Source organism: Phoenix dactylifera, chromosome 3 (assembly GCF_009389715.1).
Source record: "Phoenix dactylifera cultivar Barhee BC4 chromosome 3, palm_55x_up_171113_PBpolish2nd_filt_p, whole genome shotgun sequence".
NCBI lineage: Eukaryota > Viridiplantae > Streptophyta > Magnoliopsida > Arecales > Arecaceae > Phoenix > Phoenix dactylifera.
The window spans coordinates 7,062,332-7,083,937 of NC_052394.1; the positions used below are offsets into that span (position 1 = coordinate 7,062,332).

At 35.0% G+C, this 21,606-nt stretch overlaps 1 protein-coding gene across 1 annotated transcript; it reads right to left on the reverse strand.

Moving 5' to 3' along the window:
- Positions 1-7,044: 7,044 nt before the first annotated feature.
- Positions 7,045-21,439, reverse strand: LOC103702180. The gene is made up of 15 exons (XM_008784509.4): positions 21,143-21,439; positions 20,004-20,131; positions 19,643-19,775; positions 19,120-19,276; positions 18,922-19,000; positions 16,997-17,037; positions 16,721-16,837; positions 16,495-16,575; positions 13,952-14,014; positions 13,709-13,760; positions 12,903-12,977; positions 8,619-8,666; positions 8,412-8,447; positions 8,236-8,310; positions 7,045-7,356 (listed from the first exon to the last, which is right to left on the reverse strand). The coding sequence occupies exons 1-15, from the start codon at positions 21,300-21,302 to the stop codon at positions 7,285-7,287; spliced, it is 1,317 nt and encodes a 438-aa protein (XP_008782731.2). The 5' UTR covers positions 21,303-21,439; the 3' UTR covers positions 7,045-7,284.
- Between the last annotated feature and the right edge of the window lie 167 nt (positions 21,440-21,606).

The window sequence follows — 21,606 nt, forward strand, 5'->3', positions numbered from 1 at the left end:
TTGGATACCAGAAGTCAGGCATTCAGAGTTAGTAGAACCAATCATTTGGCATCTGATGTGGGATTTGAATTTCAAAATTTTGCATGCTCCTCAGAACTGTCAGCAATCTCCCGGAATCGTATAACAACATTTTGATTTTCAAACATAGTAGTTTGGCATCTAGAGGTTTCAAATAGGCATGTTAGAAAGTTTGCTAGGTGACAAAGAAGAGTTGCAACATGCGAACATCACACCGGTATTAGACTAGCTTAATTTAGGATAGTCAAAGAATGATGATGAGAGTAACGTGAGTTCAAAATCCTTGACCTTTAAGAATTTTTGCTACTATCATATTACCCATTTGAAGAAAAAAAAGAAACATAAGGTACAACTGAAGTTACGATTGAAGTACTCTATTACTACTATGGATAAATTGAAGTCGTACCAAAAAAACTAAAAGCAAAGAAATTAGAGATAAAGATAAAAGTAGGGATAGTGTAAAGATAAACTGGTTTTATTGATTAGAAAAATGATCCTCTTTCAGGTTATAATCCCTCATTTATACACATAATTAAAACTGTTGAGTAATCATTGAGTGCATGTAACCATCCATATTGGCTTACCATGATCCTCAACGATTCCAGCAGCTCCTACAATCCTATGTACTTCATACACAACATAACCACATGTTAGATCTTATTTTGAAATAATGTTAACATCTTTTGGTCGCTGTCTCTATACTTGTCATAGTCAATCATGGCCAGATCTTGTTCCTTCGGCCTGCGTTTGTACATTTATCATGGTCAAGTCCTATTAGATCTTGCAGGAATCACGTGTCTTCCATTTGTCTTGATCTCTTAGCCTTATTCATGTAACACATGTTCACAGCTGCCATCTAAGTTGTTAAGATGAGATGTAAATATTACCCCAGTCCTATACATGAGTAATAATGACTGCGGGCTAACTGCACTATTCTTGAACTCCACTTCACTAAAGCATTGTCTTAGACCGATAGCTCTCATCCCCTAAGTTAATACCATATTCATTTAGCCTTTAATCTTGGTACTTCAGCCTATACTTTTTTGGGTATCGGCCTAAATGTAAACACCTATGTAATTTTTGAATTAGAATAACGGATAAGGTGAGCTTATCTGCCCCGTGAACCTCTATAAATAACCCTGCACTCATTCCGATAGAATAGAGAAGTAACAATCAGACAAATGGCCAATCACTCGCATTCCACTCCGATTCCTTGACTGATACAAGAATTCTAAAGGGTTCTCTTGTAACGCAAGGAGGAGGCGTAGTTGGAAGGGCTATGTATTGTCCTATATGGAGGCAGCATTCGGGCTACGCTATCTCTATTCCTTTACTTTCTTTTCCTTCCAGACTCTTTTCGTATACATCTTGCCTTCATACCTCCCATGCATGCATGAAAATAGAACATCCAATTAATCTACCTAAAATCCTCATGCATTGGATTTTTTTTTTTTTTTTAGTTAGTGTAATACTCATGCACGGTTCACTAACTTGTCTCATATCTATGCACAGAAAAAAAAAAAAAAAAAAAAAAAAACATCTAGACGGCAAAATCTTCCTACTCCCTGCAATCCTGCTACGTGGAGCTAAACGAAACGGGCCACCTCAAGCTCGCAGTCTTCGGGACCACCCCTAGACCCCTCTGCTTATAACCAGGCTTCTGGGTTCGAGCTCCTCATTTCGAAACCCTCTGCTTATTAGTCAAAGGTTCTGGGAACAAAGCTTGGAATATTTTATTCCAAATATTCGAGCCTGAATAATTATCACGCAAGTAGATCTCTCTTTAATTTCTTTGGCCCTGTTTGGGGGAGCTGTTGGCAGTAGAGCTGTTAGAAATAGAGCTGTTGGAAGTAGAGCTGTCTGAAGTAGAGCTGTTATAAAAAGCTGTTTGCTGTTTGGTAACTACATTCGTAAAGTGCTGTTGTACTTTGTTTTGTGTTTGGTAAACAAACTGAGAAAGTACTTTTGTATGACAAAATTACCATAAAGGACATTGCATAGTATTATACAACAGAACATAATAAAACATAACATAAATTAATACATAAATATACGATATAGTATAATATTATTATAATATAAAATAATATTATGTTAATATAGCATAATAGTAATATAATTATTAGAGTAAATTCATATTTGGTAATATAACATAATATTAAATTATTTAACATAACATATTAATGTATTATGATATAATATAATATATATTATATTTATAGTATAATACAATAATAAAAGTATAAAATATTATAATTATTAGTATAAATTAATTTCTCATAATATAACATAATATTAAATTATTTAAAATAACATATTAATGTATTATAATGTAATGTAATATAATACAATATTTATAGTATAATACAATAATAAAGGTATAAAATATTATAACTATTATTATAAATTAATTTTTCATAATATAACATAATATTAAATTATTTAAAATAACATATTAATGTATTATAATGTAATGTAATATAATATAATATTCATAGTATAATACAATAATAAAGTTATAAAATATTATAATTATTAGTATAAATTAATTTTCTATAATATAACATAATATTAAATTATTTAACATAACATATTAATGTATTATGATATAATATAATATGATATTATATTTATAGTATAATACAAAAATAAAGGTATAAAATATTATAATTATTAGTATAAATTAATTTTTCATAATATAACATAATATTAAATTATTTAACATAACATATTAATGTATTATGATATCATATAATATGATATTATATTTATAGTATAACACAAAAATAAAGGTATAAAATATTATAATTATTAGTATAAAATAATTTTCCATAATTTTTCATAAAATAATTTTTCGCGGTCCAGGGGCTCTTCTTCGTGGTCCACGCTCGAGGAGGACCTCAGCGTGGGCCGCAAGGTTGATGATAAAAAAAAAAAAAACAATAGATTGATTTTGGAAGGTATGGAAAAGGATTAAAAAATTTTTCTTCTAAAATGTGGTTCAAGAGATGCATGCAAAAATTGAAAAGAAAAATACCTTTTCTTATGGAAGGGAGTTTGACGGCTAGGGTTCTTGGCTCCAGCAGATTTTTAGGTTTATAAAGGGACAAACTATGTAATAATGTTATTTTAATATGGGCATTTTTGTCAAAAATACAGCTTTCCGAAAAAGCTGAAACAGCTTCCTCTCAAAAGCTCCAAATTGGAGCTTCCTCCCAAAAGCTGTTTTCAGCTTCCCGCAAAAGCTGAAACAGCTTTTTGAAAAATTTACCAAACACAGTTTTTCATCTAAAAGTACTTTTGGAGGGCCAGAAAGTGCTTTCTGGCCCTCCAAAAGCTCCCCCAAACAGGGCCTTTTTCTCAAACTTGAACGACGTCACAAACAAGCACGGTGCCAACTTTCCGCCTAAGCCCAATTTGTATCTAAATCTAATTAGGGAAATAATATTTACAAGCGAGCCTTCCAACCTTATGCAAACACCCAAGTCTTGCAAAATTGTTCAATTCAACATACAAACCGCTCGCATGGAGACTATTTTAAGGCTATGTTTCGCTCTAGGACATTAAAATCAGTCGACGAGGTTAGGGGCGTAAATGGAGGAGTAAGTCCGAATAGAACTATCCGACCATACTGGTAGTTCAGTTATATTTGGAGGAATAAGGGAGCGAAAAACACCCAGTTGGCTAGCTTTATCTGAAGTCCTAGTTTTACCCTGCTTTCAATTCACTTTATTCCGGTGCCAAAGAGATCGTTTAGAAGAATAAAGCTGGACAAGTTTTATTCGAATTTATACCACAATATTCAGGAATGCCCAACTAGAGTGCCAATCTTCACAAATGACGTCTCAATTTCGGATCGGGTTCTCGGGTGAGTACTTCTATCAAGTCGGGCCGTGTCAGGCAAGCTTTTGGGTCAGGTCGGGTCGGGTCCTGACCCGACCCATTGATAGGTCCAGGCCCCAGACCAAAGCTCGAAGTTTGAATTGAAAGGACTCCACTTGTTCAATATTATGTAAGGAATTACACGTAATCTTCTTCACACGCGACCATTACAGCTTTTTTTTAATATGAAAATAAGTGGATAAAACACTAAAAATAAAACAGGAATGTATGTACGTAATGATCAATATAATTTTGCAGACAGTTTCACTTGATGAGCTCCATTTTGAGTTCAATATTTTCTAGGCCATCACACAGCACCTAAAACAATAGTTGGTTTTTCTAGCAATTAGTGGGGGTTTTTGCGTAGTGTTGCAATATGATAAAATGCATTGGGTGCTGCAACGTCTAAATAGAATACTTAGGCCCTATTTGGAAGAGCTTTTGGAGGGCCAAAAAGCACTTTCTGGCTCTCCAAAAGTAATTTTAGATAAAAAATGGTATTTGGTAAAATGTTTAGGAAGTTGTTTCAGTTTTTTCGGAAAGTTGAAAACAACTTTTTGGCAGAAGCTCCATTTTGGAGCTTTCCGAAAACGCTATTTTGAGCTTTGTCGGGAAGCTCTATTTTTGATCAAAATACCCCCATTTTTTTTAAAAAAATTTCTTCCCAAAACCTCATCTCACCGCCTGTTTCTCTGCCGCCGCCACCCCCCGTGCTGCAGTGCCGCACCCCCTCCCTCTCCCCCGCCGCCACACCCCCTCCCTCTCCCCCTTCTCCGATGGGGAGGTGCCGAAGAAGAGGAAGACGGGTCGGTCTTCCCCTTCCCGCGGCCGCCACCGGCCACAATGTCCTCGTCACGGACGGATGGGGAGGTGCCGAAGGAGTTCCCCACGGTGGGGAGGTGCCGAAGAAGAGGAAGAAGAAGGGGGCGCCCTCCCCCTTCCTATGGCCGCTGCCAGTCAGGACTCGCCCCCCTCCCGCGTCCGCCACGGCCCAGCCCCTTTCCGGCATCGTCGGCCTCGCGGGAAGAGAACCCTTCCCAGGGGGCCAGCCACGGCCGCCGAGACTGCCGCCGGCCACGGCTCGACCCCCTCCCGCAGCCACCGCGGCCTGGCCCCCTTCCGGCGCCGCCGGCTGCGCGGGAGGAGAAGAAAGGAGAAGGGGGGAGAGGAAGGAAGGAGAAGAAGAGAAGAAAAAAAGAAAAGAAAAAGAAAAAGGAAAAAAAAGAAGGAAAGAAAAAAAAAGAGAAGAAAAGAAAAGAATAAATAAATAAATAAATGCATAAATAAATATTTATATAAATGAATGAATGAATAAATAAATAAAATAATAAATAAATATATTCAATGAATAAAATAATAAATAAATGCATAAATAAATATATATACGAATGAACGTATAAATAATTAAATAAAAAGAAAAATAATGAGTGAGTGGCAAATAATATGATCCTTATGATATTGATAGGTACAGTGAATTTGTCACCATTGCAAATAGTTAAGTAAAGAGATAATCTGTTAAACAGATAAATGTTCATTTATTGTTGTATTATACTATAAATATATTTTATTACATTATATCATAATACATTAATATATTATGTTAAATAATTTAATATTATGTTAAATAATTTAATATTATGTTATATTATGAGAAATTAATTTATACTATTAATTATATTATTTTATACCTTTATTATTTTATTATACTATACATATTATATTATATTACATTATATCATAATATATTAATATGTTATTTTAAATTATTTAATATTATGTTATATTATGAAAAATTAATTAATACTAATAATTATAATATTTTATACCATTATTATTATATTATACTATAAATATAATATATATTACATTATATCATAATACATTAATATGTTATGTTAAATAATTTGATATTATGTTATATTATGAGATTAATTTATACTAATAATTATATTATTTTATACCTTTATTATTGTATTATACTATACATATTATATTATATTACATTATATCATAATACATTAATATGTTATTTTAAATAATTTAATATTATGTTATATTATGAAAAATTAATTAATACTAATAATTATAATATTTTATACCTTTATTATTGTATTATACTATAAATATAATATATATTACATTATATTATAATACATTAATATGTTATGTTAAATAATTTAATATTATGTTATATTATGAAAAAATAATTTACTCTAATAATTATATTACTATTATGCTATGCTATGCAATATCATATTACTATATTATAATAATATTATTTTATATTACAATAATATTATACTATATCGTATATTATGTATTAATATATGTTATGTTTTATTATGCTCTATTATATAATACTATGCAATGTTCTTTATGGTAATTTTATCATATAAAAATACTTTCTCAGTTTGTTTACCAAACATATGTTAAAAAGCCACAGCATTTTAGAAATGTACTTACCAAACAACAAATAGCTTTTTATAATAGCTCTCCCAAACAGGGCCTTAGTATAGGATATGAAACTGAATGTTCCAGATACTAAATTCCATGTTTTATCTCGATAATCAAGCTACAATTGTAGATTGCAGCAAATAACACATCTGGACCTAATAGTTTTAGCATTTCAAGGGAAGCAACATGAGTCAGGATGGAATTTACAAAAAAAAAAAAAAAATTATCACTCTAAATCATGCTAGCCTTCAACTGAAAGTGTGGTATCACACAAACTATGCTACCCAAAGGGACTCGATAAACGTATTAGTCAAAAAAATGTCAGGCTTTAGAATACACCAAACCAACCCCTACCTACTCATCGAGCATGTATTATCTGCAACTGGTAATCAGGGGTAAGTATCAAACTTAGTGGATGGATGACTTGCTGAAAGAACAGACCAGTCAGCGCTTTCTTGATTATATCAGCTTGTAAGTTAAAAATTGGTTCTTTGATCACCTTTCCCAACAAGACAAAGCTGGGTAGAAGACTGTTGGGTTGAAACCAGTGCCATTTAGTAACTCCTAGAATAGCAAAACATCATTTGTAGAGGTAACTGGAAAAACAGTGTAGAAATGCTCAGGGTGGCATCTGATCAGAACTCTTGTGCGCACCAAATAACATATCCAACTTAAGTGCATGGAAGAAGATAATATCAATATCTAGCCTTAAATTTATGTATACAAAGTTCATTGGTAAGTGGGTATAAAAATACTAATGCATACAGAATACAGTTTTTGTTAACATGGCACCCATGAAGTCTTAACCCTAAGATTGGTGATACAATTATTTCAATCCAGGGTACAAGATAATAATGCCGAAAGAATTGGATTAGAACATTTAAGGAGTGGTTCAATAGAGTACCTCTCCAGCAGTTCAGAAAGACCACTTTATCCTGATTCAGCAACAGGCTCCAGTGTTTCCACGACAGGGGGTACAGCATCCACCTTGTACCGCAAGCTCTGTCAACATTGAAGGTAAGAAATATCAAAAATCTGTCTGATGTGGCTTAAGTTTGTCATCTGCCCAAATTCTGCTGCAACGTACTAAGCCTCTCTTGCTTCTCTGAGTCTGAATTTGGTTCCCCCAACTTTAGGTGCAAGCTTTGGGTACCAAGGCTGCATTCCGCTCACAGCTAAGATGGAATAAGACTCTTTCAACTTGCTAACCCAACGTTAACCCATCAAATCACAAGAAACGGCGAGGGGTGGGAGAGGGAGAAGGAAAGAGAGGAAGAGAGAGAGGAGGGGGGGGGGAGAGGAGGAAGGAAGAGGGAGGGCAAGAGAGGGAGGAACACGGAGAGGCCCCGAAGGGCTGGCACGGCTCGGTATGCCCCGAACCAAGCAATTCAAGATGGTTCCGCATTCCTTGCACTAAGTACTACTTAGCAATCAATTTTATTCCAAAGGTAAAGTAGGTAATGTGAGAAGTACATAGAACCACATTTTAACTAACCCGGAGTAAACTATTCCACCCTTATGGATGTAGTAGTTTACATTAAAAAAAAGAAAATTAGAAGTAGCTTAACCCATTATTCTGCAAAAGGCAAAAAAGCAGGATCTGTGACAGTATGATATACGCCTTTCTTCCCATAGATACCCAACATGTTGCCCTGGCCTGATACAGGAGCTATGCAGGTGTTTTTCTAAAGCTTAACACACACAGCACCTCTGTAAGGTCTAGTTCTGGCAATGATAATTTAGCTAACTATGCTGGCATTTCACAGAATCTAAAGCCCTCAAAGCACTTGCTTCTGCCTACTTTATGAATGCGTAACTTAATGAAAAAAAACGCAGCCCATAAGCATCAAGACAAGTAGCTAACTGCTGAAGCTTGACTACCTTTTTGAAAAATGTCGAATAAGAATTGTCCCATATGAGTTTGTAGGATCCCGCCAAGATTGTGCAGAAATTTCCCTGTGAGCAGAAAAAAAGACAGATAAAACTGACAAATCAAAGGCAACAAAAAAGATAGGATTAAATCACCTGATCAAAAACAAATGTCAGCATCAACTCACTTGGTCAGACTCACATCGCCGATAGGGTAAGATCAGCTGCAGAATTTTACTTAATCAGCAGATGCAGCAAACCATGTATGAAAACAAAAATCAAGCTATTCTAGGTGAAGCACATTGTATAACAGTTATCTCCCAAAGGATTCAAAATTTTGAGATGAATGGAACAAAAAATGTTCAATGCTTATTTGGCAGATGAATGAAACTTACTGTTATCTCTCCCGAAGGGCTAACATACTCCACATGAAAACCAATATCCTGGCCATGCAAAATGGATGTTACTGATAGTATTTTTTCTTCACAAGTTAAAAGCAGGAAAGCAGTTGGTGTGATGGACAAGTTGGAAGGTACACCAGCTCAGAAATAGAAAAATGAGTTTAAGAGAAATGAAAACAGTCAACAGAAAATGTGAGAATTAATGACAATAAAACCAAAAAATTTTATATGTCCTTTTGTTGCAACCAAGTGTTTCAATCAGCACGGCTACTATAACTTTGGAAATTGTTGCTCTTCAAAATCTTAGGCATTGAAGCTTCTAACAGGAATAAAATCTGAGATGGTATGTGAGTTAATGTGGTGAAACATTTGAACCAACGTCAAAACAGCATTTGAAGGCATCGTGATCATATTCTCAAGAAAACAGCATGGTGATTGGTGATGCAATCTGAATTTTGTCTAGTTTCCAGAACAGTGGTATGGAAAGATTTGAAAACACATTAACAGAGCATCTCATAGGGGATCTCTGTTATCTAAAGTGGCTTAACCACAACACGAAAATAGGCTCAAGCCTACTGATAGAAGTACATACAAACTTAGGTCTGCTTTGGACAGTTTAGTTTGATTCTAAACAAGAGCATTAAAGTCAGGTTACGCTGGAAGTTTGTTTAAGTTTTGTATTATGAAGATTTGGCAGATTTATGATTACTTTTATTTCATAAGTTTAATCTTTCAACCATCTTAGGACGTCGACATGAATCGGCGAAGTTGAGTTTAATGCACATGTATAAGAGAGAAAAGACATATCAACATGACATCTAATCTACACTTAACCTGCATGAGTGGGGGACCTGGTGGTGTTGGGTAAGGAGAAATCAGGTGATCAAATGATCCCACATGCACGGCATAAGAGTGACTGCCAGCTTCACATTAAAGAGAGAGAGCAGAATGGATGCATGTGAGCTCTGAGAAAGAGAGAGGATATTGAGTAGCTGATTGTTGAGCAAGGGAGGATAATTTGAATGGTTTTGTATGTCACAAGAAGGATGAAGAAGATGATAGCTGTAACCACCATGAAAAAAATACATTCACCAAACAGTTGTGATCTAGCATAATCAAACTGCATTAGGGCATGAGAGTTGGTCTTCTACTCCTGTAAATAATGTAATTGCTAATTTGGGGCTTCACAGTTGGTTCAAAACAAGATGGCATCAGTAATTGTCATATATGCATGCATGTGTGTATGTGTGCTCAAGCATTGAATGCATGTCAGTGACAGGGATGAGGATCCCTAAACTTTTAAAGTCTAAAACTTAACATCCTAATGAGCAGCCAAGCTCTAGATACTGTCAACTGAAAGCTTTGAGGTCCAGTTTAGTAGCATTAACCTTTTATTTTTTTCAGTTCGGTAGGGATTTATCAGACATCTATAACTTATTTCAACCTTGTGATACTTTAGGGGTTGTTTACTTCTTTGCTGGTCTAGAAGGGAGCCTCACACAAAATTCCATGTGACCGGCCTACTCTAAGGTAGAGAGACCGGTAGTTTATGAATAGGACTTCCCGCTGATTGTTCTCTCCATGTGAGGCCAAAGAGGGTGCAAGGCCCCAGGAAGTGTCAGATTTTCCTCTACCAGTGTGAGATCAGTACGCACTTCCCTGCCTTTCACAGCTATATTCTTCTTCATGCTTGCTTCTCACTTTGCTCTTTCTCTTTCTTTTCCTCAACATCACACTCAACCAACCCCAGGACTTACCCGATCTGCAAGATCTAGGGCTGATATGACAGCCCATAAGCAGCAGCCAGCCCGTGCAGGATTGTCATTCCCCAACTTGTGGGATCTAGACTTCTTTGAAACACTAAAACACCTCTAACTGACTTCCTAATTTCAGATTGTAATCCAGCTCCTCCTTCCTTGCATTAATCTTAGCTCAGGGCTAAATTTTAGATCTAATCTCTAATTACACTGAAAACCTAACCAAACTCATTAATCTGAACTCTCTGATGTCCTTGAGAGTACTAAGATCCTTCCACAACTTCAACTACGTGATATCTCCATTCATCAGCATTCCTCAGTAGAAAACAATTGCAGCAATTTGGGGCTGATCAGAAGGTGTCATAATGGACTCAATTTGTCCACATGACAATACACCGGTGTGTAGGCCTCCAAAACCTTGGCCAACTGCTGAATCATTTGACTGCAGATTAGTAACTCAGCTTAGTTTGTGAGCTTTATGTTGCACAAATTTACATTCCTGTAATAGTTTCCTGACCTATATTAACGCATGCATAAATTAAATACTTAGGGTTTTTAGATTACCACTATCATGGTGGAACTGCAACAAGATTGTTGCCTAGGACTGTCCTGCAGCGATCAGTATTTGGTTATGCAATCTAACTAAATACAATTGTTCTGTCAAACTCGTTAGCATGCAAATGTGCCATTATGACATTATAATAGCATTGCTTACTTTATTATTTATCTCAAAAAGATTGTTTTACACAATCCAGATTAGTTTATCAGATATAAGGATTTTGGTTCCTTGTCAACTATCAGAGTGAACCTACTTGCATTAACATGGAAAATTATTCAGTTGATCCATCAAGATTCAAGAGCTATTCTACTAAAACCAAATTAGAGTGTTATATATTGATTTAGATTTCATATGCTTTAACAAAATATCTATCAAGTCTTTTAATTTTATGTATATCACAGATTAAGTTTACGATTGACTTAACATACATAATAAAACCATAAAAGCCAGCTAAAGGGGATGCTAGTACAGATATCATTAACTGTATTAGCACCATACCTAAGACTATAAATATTGAGAAACAATAATCGAGCACCCAAATAGAAGATTCATAACACTGATCATAATTTATACTACTAAAATTGCCTAAAGACCAAAAAACACATGTTTCGGTCGTCTTTAACCTACGCATCAAATGGGTGCAAAAATGTACAATTAGAATAATATGAGACCATGTTTTGCTATGATCTAAGCATTAAAATCTACTGATTGCAATCTATATATGTTTTAACATGTATAAATTATGATCAATAAGATGGATTTTCATTTTAAATGCTTGATAATGTATTTTTAACATACTAGCAGAATGAAAACCATCCATTTTGAATCTACATGATGCACAAGTTAGAGACCACTAAAATACGTGATTTTTGGTTTCCACATATTTTTATTGATTCTAGCCACATATGGACAGACTTGATTGATGGTGTTGGTTTCACTATGCATGACAAGAAGTTACAACATAATAGAAATACTAAGACTTTTCATAGAAAGGCTTAATGATAAGGGGTTTCCTTGATCCTTTCTGTACTTGCTCAAATAAGATCATAAAAGCCATGCAAAACATACCCATGCTCGTTCTTCCTAATACATGTCTAGGATTAATATTTTATTTTACCTAAGCCAAAAAATGATTCAATCCAAAATCATGGGTAAAAACAGCCATTATAATGGTTTCACAGGGGTCTGTTACATTTGATAATATTAGTGACAGGTATTTAAATAGCGGCAACTATTTGACTGTCTTCCTGCTATAACTGCCATTATTCCCCACTACACTATTTTCCTAAATAAAATAGCTTCTATTCAAATTTCAAATTTTTGTACCAATTTCCCTCCAAAAAAAATAATTACTACCTGAATTTGAAGGAACAGTGGTCTGGACAATGACACTATTTATTCTGCTATTGTTTGTCTATTATTTTCAGCTATATCACTGTTATAATGCCATTATAAGAGAAATTAATTTCATCTAAATAAGCCCAAATCACACGGATGGGACTTTAACAGCTACAGAGGTTGCAGTGGAAGTCAGTTATAATGGATTAACACCATTGTTAAAACCTTAATCCAAACTGTCAGGACCAGTCTTGATGGTTATGATTTAACTACATGCTGCAAGGGATTACTGCATGACAGACATATTTAGAAAATAATATTTTCCTTGATCCCTTTGACAAAATTAAGGTTCTTAATGCTACATAAAATACAAAATAATATCAGTAAATCCTTTAAGAGTGTTTCCTTGAGCTTGAATATATAAGGACAGTCTTTTTGTAAGTTCTTTCTCGTAACAAGTACAAACAAATCATGAACAACAGATCTATCTTTTTTTTTTTTTGTGTGTGTGTGTGCGCGCGCTCTAGCTGGAGTTTGGTTTATTTGAAAAAAGCCAACATGGCATGCTGTGATTTATAAAGAAAATATACTCTGATTATTTCCACTAGGAGTTTCTGACATTACCAGGTTAAGTGTCCCTTGTATCAAAGCAAAATCCCAAGCAATATATGAATTTACAGATTCAACTGTCAGAACAACCTGGAAAAGAAAACAAACAAGAGATGTGAGAAGTGGCATTATTATCTTGCTCCAAGAATAAGAATCATCAGTTTTTCACTTTTAGAGGACTTTGCCCTAGGGTCACGCAGATCAGAGGCATTGACAAAACTAATAGTGGTTTGGCTAGAAAAAAGAAAGAAAATAAATCATCTTTGCAATTTGGTTTAGAGGACTTTACCCTAGGGTCACGCAGATCAGAGGCATTGACAAAACTAATAGTGGTTTGGCTAGAAAAAAGAAAGAAAATAAATCATCTTTGCAATTTGGTATTGGTAATTTTTAGACTCTGCCTTTTATACAATTGACTGACATTATAGCCCAATGTGGCTTTTCCAATTCTGGGATTGGAAATTCTGGACCAGTCCTGACCACAACCCACAACTCGATAAGCTGCTACAGAAAGTTCAAAGACAATAAAAACATACGAACAGAAACCAAACAAAACAGTTGATAATCTTGTTGATGATCATTTCAATATTATAACCAAACAAAGATGTTTGATAAATCAGCAACTCCCAGATTCCCTAGGTTGATTTTAGAGAATAAGTAAATAGATCTTTCTGAGTAACTTTACAAAAATCCACACATCACTTCCAATTTTATGGAGAGAGAAAGAGGAGAGAGAGAGAGAGAGAGTTTTTGACTATAAAGGAAAAAATTCATAAAATATACTTGGCTATAAAAAGATGCACCTTGCTATCAGGTCATACCTCATGTGTTTTTCCTGGAGGAATGATAGTTTCTTTGTATTCATCACTTTTCCTACCAAAAAAGAAAAATAAAAAGAAAAAGGGAGCAACCATCAAAATTGAAGACAGATTACATTTATTAGCTTTCTTCTCCCTCCCGGACCCCCAACCCCAAAATACATTTTGCATATTTGTGCCTCAAATCCAATGCTAATAGAGGGGAATAAGCGCAGTCTTAATGCTACAGATAGAGGGATAATGTACCTTGATTCAGCAGTACCTACATCCTCTGCCGATACTAAGAAAGGAGAATTTGCAAAGACCTCACTGCAATAGATATATTTATTTTTAGACAAATCTCATGCAAAAAGTAGAACAGGTCAAATAGTGTAAGAAATACCAGGCATGAGTACTACTTTAGATAATTAAGTAATATTCTGAAGAAATCTCATCAATATATATGCTTATCTCACTAAACGCAGAAAAGCTACTAAGTACAACTAGGAAGCATGATAATTTCCTGAATCTGCATTTACACCAAGAGATAGCACCATACTTAGGAACATCATAACACTACAAAATCCTAATAACTCTATAAGCAAATTGTAAAATTACGTAAGGCATCCATAATGTTGAAGAACCATCAGAAATATAAATGATAACAATATCAGAGCCAAGTGTTGGAACTAGTTAATTCAAACAAGTCACTTTATTATTGTTAAGTAAACTAGGGAAGATTAAGTACATGGCTCAACTAAAAGCAGAGGTAGTCTAAATGATATCACTTACTTTGTAAAATGAGATACTACAGAAGCAACTATATCCATAACCATCCAGCCTTTTTCAAGTGTTTGGCATTGGCCTTAAACCCTTACTATACATTCTTAGCAGCTTTTTCAAAGGACAGGAAAAAGTCAAACAATGTCAGCGATGTCATAACATTTCATTTAATAAAATGAAGCTATTGCACATAGCAGGCAGCTTCACAGATGTATGATCTTGCAATGGATCCCTAGAATGATGCAAGAACAACAAAGCAGCTGAAGTTTACAAGAATTTGTTGGTAACAAAAAAAAGAGGGTGTCCCAATGCATTGCGAGGTCTAGGGAGGATCAGATACATGCAGCCATACCCCCGCATGTGGAGAGGCTATTTTCATATTTCAAACCCATGAAACCCAGGTCACAATGGAGCAATCTTATCCTTGAGCCAAGGCCCACCCTCTGTTGGTAACAGGGAACAAATACAACCACAGTCTTATGTATATCCAGTGTTACATGAAACATGTTAATAGAAATCTGTACATGCTTGTCTGTATATAAAACAACCGCAGTCTTATGTACAAGATAAATCATAGCCATGACTACAATCAGATCCACAACAAGTCTGAAAGTCAAATCAAGTGCTCTCACTTTTAATTTAGCTTCATAAATTAGGTGATCATACTTGAATCAGCTTCAAGAAGACTCATTAGGTACAATTAACTCTTAAGTTGCTCGCGTTCTAGTGCAGGTATTGATGTGAAGCACTAATACAAGGTGTCATACTTCTCCAAACTCCTGAATATAGGATTCAACAACATGACTATATGAATTAGGTCATGCTATCATGCATTACAGATAAGTTTTTAGGTCCATATTAACAATTAAGTAATAAAATTTAAAATGCTTTGTACAGTTAATAATAATGAAAATCAAGCAAAGGCTACGTGCACCTTTTTCACAAACACATAAAAGAAGCATGTCTTGTAGAAGTAGTCATGCAAAATGCATAAATCCATAAAACCAATAAGTCAAGGCAAATAAATATGTTTTAGTCTAATTAGGAAAAGGTTATGAGAATATAAAAAGGCATAATATTCTTTGCCATTGGTTTTTTAAGACCGTGGTATTTGTACCAGAATTGGTACCCACATAAATGTCTATATATGTCAGATTTTGGTACCTCAGCCTGGTAGAAGGATGGAACTAACATAGTCCTGCAATTAAACACATTGTATGTGAATTGATATCGCTTAATAGCTCAATTAATTTAGAAATTCCCATGGCTTCGTCCATTAGTTTACTACATATCTAAGCTATCCCATTTATGTATACGAAGCCTAAGTTGTTTGGTATTTAATCTTCCCTTAATATGGAAGTTGGAAAGAGAGTAAGAACTAGAACGCAGATTATATATTCTGTAGGTCGCCTAAACATGATGAAATCAATGAAGGTTGATCTGCACAAACTACAGTAACAAGAAACACTAACATCCATGAATGAATGATGTCATTGTCACACAAAAACTACAATTTCACATAAAAAAGTTACAGAGCTAATGTCAAGGCCTCCCACAGTTTATTTTCAGTTGGCCCTTTACAAGCTGCCAGATACAGGAGCAATAGAGAAGTAACAAATTCTATGTAACTAAAACAATTTTCTTTATGAATGCATCAAGAATAAAGGGAAGGTAGGTAGAAATATGTAGAGATAACTAACTGAATTACTGTAGGTTAATAAACAACAAAATGGATGATCAATGTTATAACTAAGATCAACAAAATATAATATCTCATATTTCTACGTAACTCAACATGGCCAACTTTATTAGTTACTAGAAGCTTAAAAATTTTCACCAATACTACTTGTTAATAATTACCGAATTGCAGATCCTAAAATGCCACAGAATAATAAGCGCATAAAGAGAGATTGTGTTGATATAGGAAACAAAATAGCAATATCCAATAATTGAACACTGCATGAAATTTTTTTTTTCCAATAAAAGGAGTTAAAACATTTAAAGAAGATCACAGTAATGATAGATACCTTATAACTTTGATGAATTTCTCAAACTCAGAGTTGTAGACATGCACGGCTTGCTGTACAACAGATACCTGATCCATCTGTCTGCTCACCATGACACAGAGAACATGGAGATACTAAGCAAAACAAATTGACGAAAGAAGTTGGTACAAAAACATACTATATAGGACCTAGGATTTTTTGGTATAGAGATGTAATAGACAGAATTGAAGGAAGAAAGCTATCTCACAGTTTTCTTGACTCAAAACGCCCCCAGGAAAGAAGCATAAACAGTCGAATAGAGAGAGCCAGTTTTGTAAGGCTACACAAAGCTGGTCCATAGCGTTGCCGTTGTTCTTCCAAAGGCCTAAAGTAAAATATAGTTCACAATAAAATGGACAAGGTATACGGCATAATCAGAATAAATGCTCTATAGAGAAAATATGGAAGCCAGCATTAATGAGAAAGTGATCGGTAAGTTCCAGGGTAATAGTAAATATAAATAAATATATATATATATAAATACCCTTGATCATCATTTATCTGTCGCAAGAAATCAAATAAAACCTGCAAGAAAGAGAGAGATCAAATGATTTGACTGGCCAGACAGTTGGAAATATATGAAAACTTATAAAAATTTACAACATTTCTTTTAATTTAACACAAAATAACATACAAAGAACACAAGAGTGCCATACTTAAGATTAGAAGTAAATGAGAGCCATGTTCATTTTTTATTCTTGCAAGTTTGAAACTAGATGACTCACATAGAAAATAGAAAACTGCAATCTGAATTAGTGGTAGAACAAGAACAATAATCAAAGCTATATCCCTGTTCTAGTTTAACTCTTTGGCTTCTAACTTGTGGACACAGACCTTGTCCCATAAAATCAAAGTTTGCCTTCTCCCACTTCATTCAGTTTCATTCAAAACACAGAGGAAACTTGGAGGGTCTCCATCCAATTGCTTTATTTCAGGTTGCATAACTAGTAATCCTAACCACCAAAGATGCTTTAACAAAGAACTTGGCACCAGATCTTTGAAAATTGTCACTAGGCTATGAACCAATGATAACATAGTCTCAAACTTTAGCGTATGAACCATAGTCAATAATTCTCATCCCATATAAGTGGGATAAGGCTTTTGGAATAAAGATAAGAATTCAAAGGATATCTTTTTGGCTTGTACCATATCACACAATATTAAAAAAAAAGGCATTGGATATAAGTTAATTCGGTTTAGGAAAGAGGGGCAACTGTGTAAGAACATGAAAAGATATCTACAATGTCAGTCTGAAATATCGAAAACCTGCTATATGGTCCAACCCTATTGAAAAACAATTAACTAATTGATGAATTGATCTTACCATAACCTTAACAAACCTGAACTTTCTCATTTGTTATGTTTTACATGTGTATAGAGTCTCTGTTTCTCTCAACATTGACAAAAACTCTTTTGAACCCAGTCCTGCAATTCCCTCTCTCCTTACCTTTTCATACCCTCTTGCTACTGGGACCTCCTTAATTGTTGACACTTGACCCACATAATCATGCCATCTACGCCAGCTGCATATTACATTGTTTCTATTAGTGCAATCCTAGTTTTCTTGATCATGAACCTGTATATTTTGGTCATAAAATGTCCATGTCAACATCACATGTCGGTTTTAACATTCATTTAAATGTTTAAAACATTTTATCACCCAACATTTTTTCCCACACATAGTTGGCCTTTGAACTAAATTATCTCTTCTGATAGATTTCAGAGGCATCTAATGATTACAAAGGATCACAAAAAGCATTTCTCCACTTTATATGACCTCCTGAAATCCCATTTGAAAAATTTTGATTTGCACCGCAACTGATAGCTATAAAATCTAGTAATTTATTGTTGTTGTTGTTGATGATGATGATAAAATATCTACAAAATCTAATAATTTACTATTATTGCTGTTATTTTTGTTGTTAATTACTAATAGAGCAATAGCCAATGTAAACAACATTCATAAATGCATGGGACTTTGACACATGTACATAAATAAGTATACAAAACATGCATAAACATATATTAGAGTTATAAACATATCTTTAACAACCAAACCAAGAGCTTGCTTGGTAATATTGAGAGCCCAGGGTGCTAATAAATAGATCGTGTATATGAAAACCAGGGAATGAGTAGATCAGGCTGGCAAGAAAAAGTAGTCATCAATCTTCATGCGAAAACTGAATTTTATTTGGTAACAATTCATTTGATCATAATACAATAGTATACAAGCACTCATGATGATTATAAAGCAAAATTCTAACAAAGCCATATAAACTGTGCAGCAGTAGACACCTAATATATATAATAATAGCACTCATAACAGATCACTTGATAAACAATGTACCAATTCATATAGCAAGAATGGCAAGATAATAACAAGTTCCCAAATATCTGTGCATGGCACACCTGTGGCACCCCAACCAAGTACTTAACAAGAGCCTTGTATACACCTGCCGCTGAACCAAGCTGAGCCAATTGTCTCCGTCTGAGAGGGCAACACAAATTAAACAAATCAAGACTATAAATATATTCAGATTGTGCATTTCATTCACATATTCACGGTGATGACTCATTACTCGGGGAGTAAAGATGAAAAAAGCATACCTCTCCATTTGCTGTTTCCACAGTAAAGCATACCGATCACGTATGCTACCACCAGAATTAACCAAGGCATCAATCTCAGCTTGCCTATTTCTCTCTGAGCGCTCTCGTTGTTGCCTAATGAGAGAGCCTCGAAAATCTTGGGGCATATAGGTCATAACTGCAAATTTACAGACCACCTGATCAATTGTCAAGAAAGCATCTTAGCAATTTGCTGATAAACTGAACAGATTTCCTAAGTACCTGTTAATACTGCAATTAATTTATTTTCTTTAAGAACAAGCATCAGAGATATAGACAGAAATTGAACTAGTGTCTACAATTCTGGCATAAATCCCAAACATATAACCATATTGCACAATTAGTCAATGGCAAAATTTGCAAATCATTTATTGGCCCTGATAAATTTAATTACATGAGAACAATCCTAAGAATCACTCAGCCAAAAAAATAAAAGTGTTCTTTGTATTAATGCATGCTTCTGGATTACAACGAGGTAGTTACAAAAAGGGGATTAAATACCGACCTGTATTAAATACATTGTCAGCATTTTTTAATTGAAATGTCTCCAGTGTCTTCAAAGTGGTTTTAAGCTTGGCTTCAATATCTCCAAAAACAGCGGCTATATCTATATATTCAGGTGTGGCTTTTTCTTGAAGCTGCATAGATGCGTAACAAACAAATTGAATTTGTCTGAAGTTTTACTGAATCGTATCTGAAGAAAGCATTAAAGATATCCATTGAAGACTACTACAGAGCAAAAGGTTTAAAAGAGGTAAGTACTAGAAACTTTCACATTTGAAAGCCATTTCATCATCAGAACCATTTGACGCGAAGATGAAGTATAAATCTGAAAATAAAAGATAACAAGTAAATTGAAATCGTACCAATCTTGGCTGATGAGATTCCTCAAGTAAAAACAGAATTTCTTCAATGTGTTCTCTGTTCTTCCACAAGTTCTCATCAATTTTTTGTGGAGGTTCACGGCCTGCTTCATTTACCACTAATTCCTCGCCTTCAGAGTCAAAAAAGAATACGTGTTTATATAGAACAAAGAAAATTGCTGTTCAAAACAAGAACGCTATTATTTTAAATTCCTGTGTTTTAAGTTGCCGTAATAGTATTAAAACAAAAAAGATGGTAATGTTAACAATTTGAACTAACTAAAGGAAAGCCAAGTTAGAAAAGGAAGTAAGTTGCCTTCCACATGAAGAACTTTGACACATTACTTCTGTAGCTACCTGAACTTCTATTGAAACAAGCTGCTCACTCTAGAACATGATTAAGCTGTGTTTCTCTTCTGCCATAATCTATAACTTGATAAGACAGACAGAGATCATCAGAGACTCAAAAATCACATATTTCTGATGGATTTGGCCGGAAATAAAAATCCCTAAAGTTCAGAGGTTAAGAGAATCCCTAATAACTAATATTGCAATAATATCAATATTCAATTAATGTTTATAAGTGACATGGGCATCTGGTTTCTAGTGATCACGTAATTCTTCCCATATTCCTTCAATAGATCGTGGTGCAACCTCCACACCAGAGTTCAGATGAGTGCAGTACGTTTCATGTCCATCTAACTCTTGGGAATTCCCCTAATCTGCCAACAGTTGAGTTCTTGTGAAAGGGCCCGAACCAAATTACCAATTCTAGAAGCAATGCAGATGAAAAGTTTCCAACTTCATCCCAGCACGAACAAAAATATTATTAAAAAATCAATTTTTGCCATCACTTACATGAACAAAGCCTTGATTCTTGAATTTTATAGGCGATATAAACTCAAAGAAACCCTACCTTTTTAAAGAACTGCTCCAGATGCCACAATACACTGCAATTTATTCTAAATCTTGCAACCCAAAATCCATAGAAGGCCAAAAACTTAAAATCAAAGACTCTAGCGAACGGTTGCAACGATTCAGCACAAGAAATCACTTCTTTTCCATCAGTATCACCTTCCAAAGCTCGCAATCCGAGCAGAAACAAAGAAAAAGGATGTCTTTGATCGAAAGAAAAAACTCACCGGAGGTGAGGGGGAATTCCCGCAGGAGGCTGTCGGAGAAGCCTCGGAGCTCCGCGGTGAGGCGAGGGACGTCGTCGGGTAGCGGGGGAAGGGGGTACTTGTCGTAATAGTGGGCGAGAAAGGCCCTGGTGATCGGCACCAATCCCTCCGTCGAGGCCATCGACGCCAAAACACGATCGCCGGAGATCAAAAACTCTTCTTGTATCCTCCTAATCGAGCGGCGACGGCGGAGGGAAGGCGTCGACGCTTCCGCGGGGCATCGATGGGTGCCGGACACGGTCGGTATTTGTTATAAACACCGAAGGAGAGCGGAAAAAAAAAAAAGAACCGAACGTGGATGGTACTTGGCACGTGGCTCGCATGCTCCCGCCTGCGTGATGCGATTGCGAATACTCGCGGTGAGATTAAGCGAGACCTTTCCGCTTTTGTAGGTAGGGTAAAACAAGAATAGTAATTTATGATCT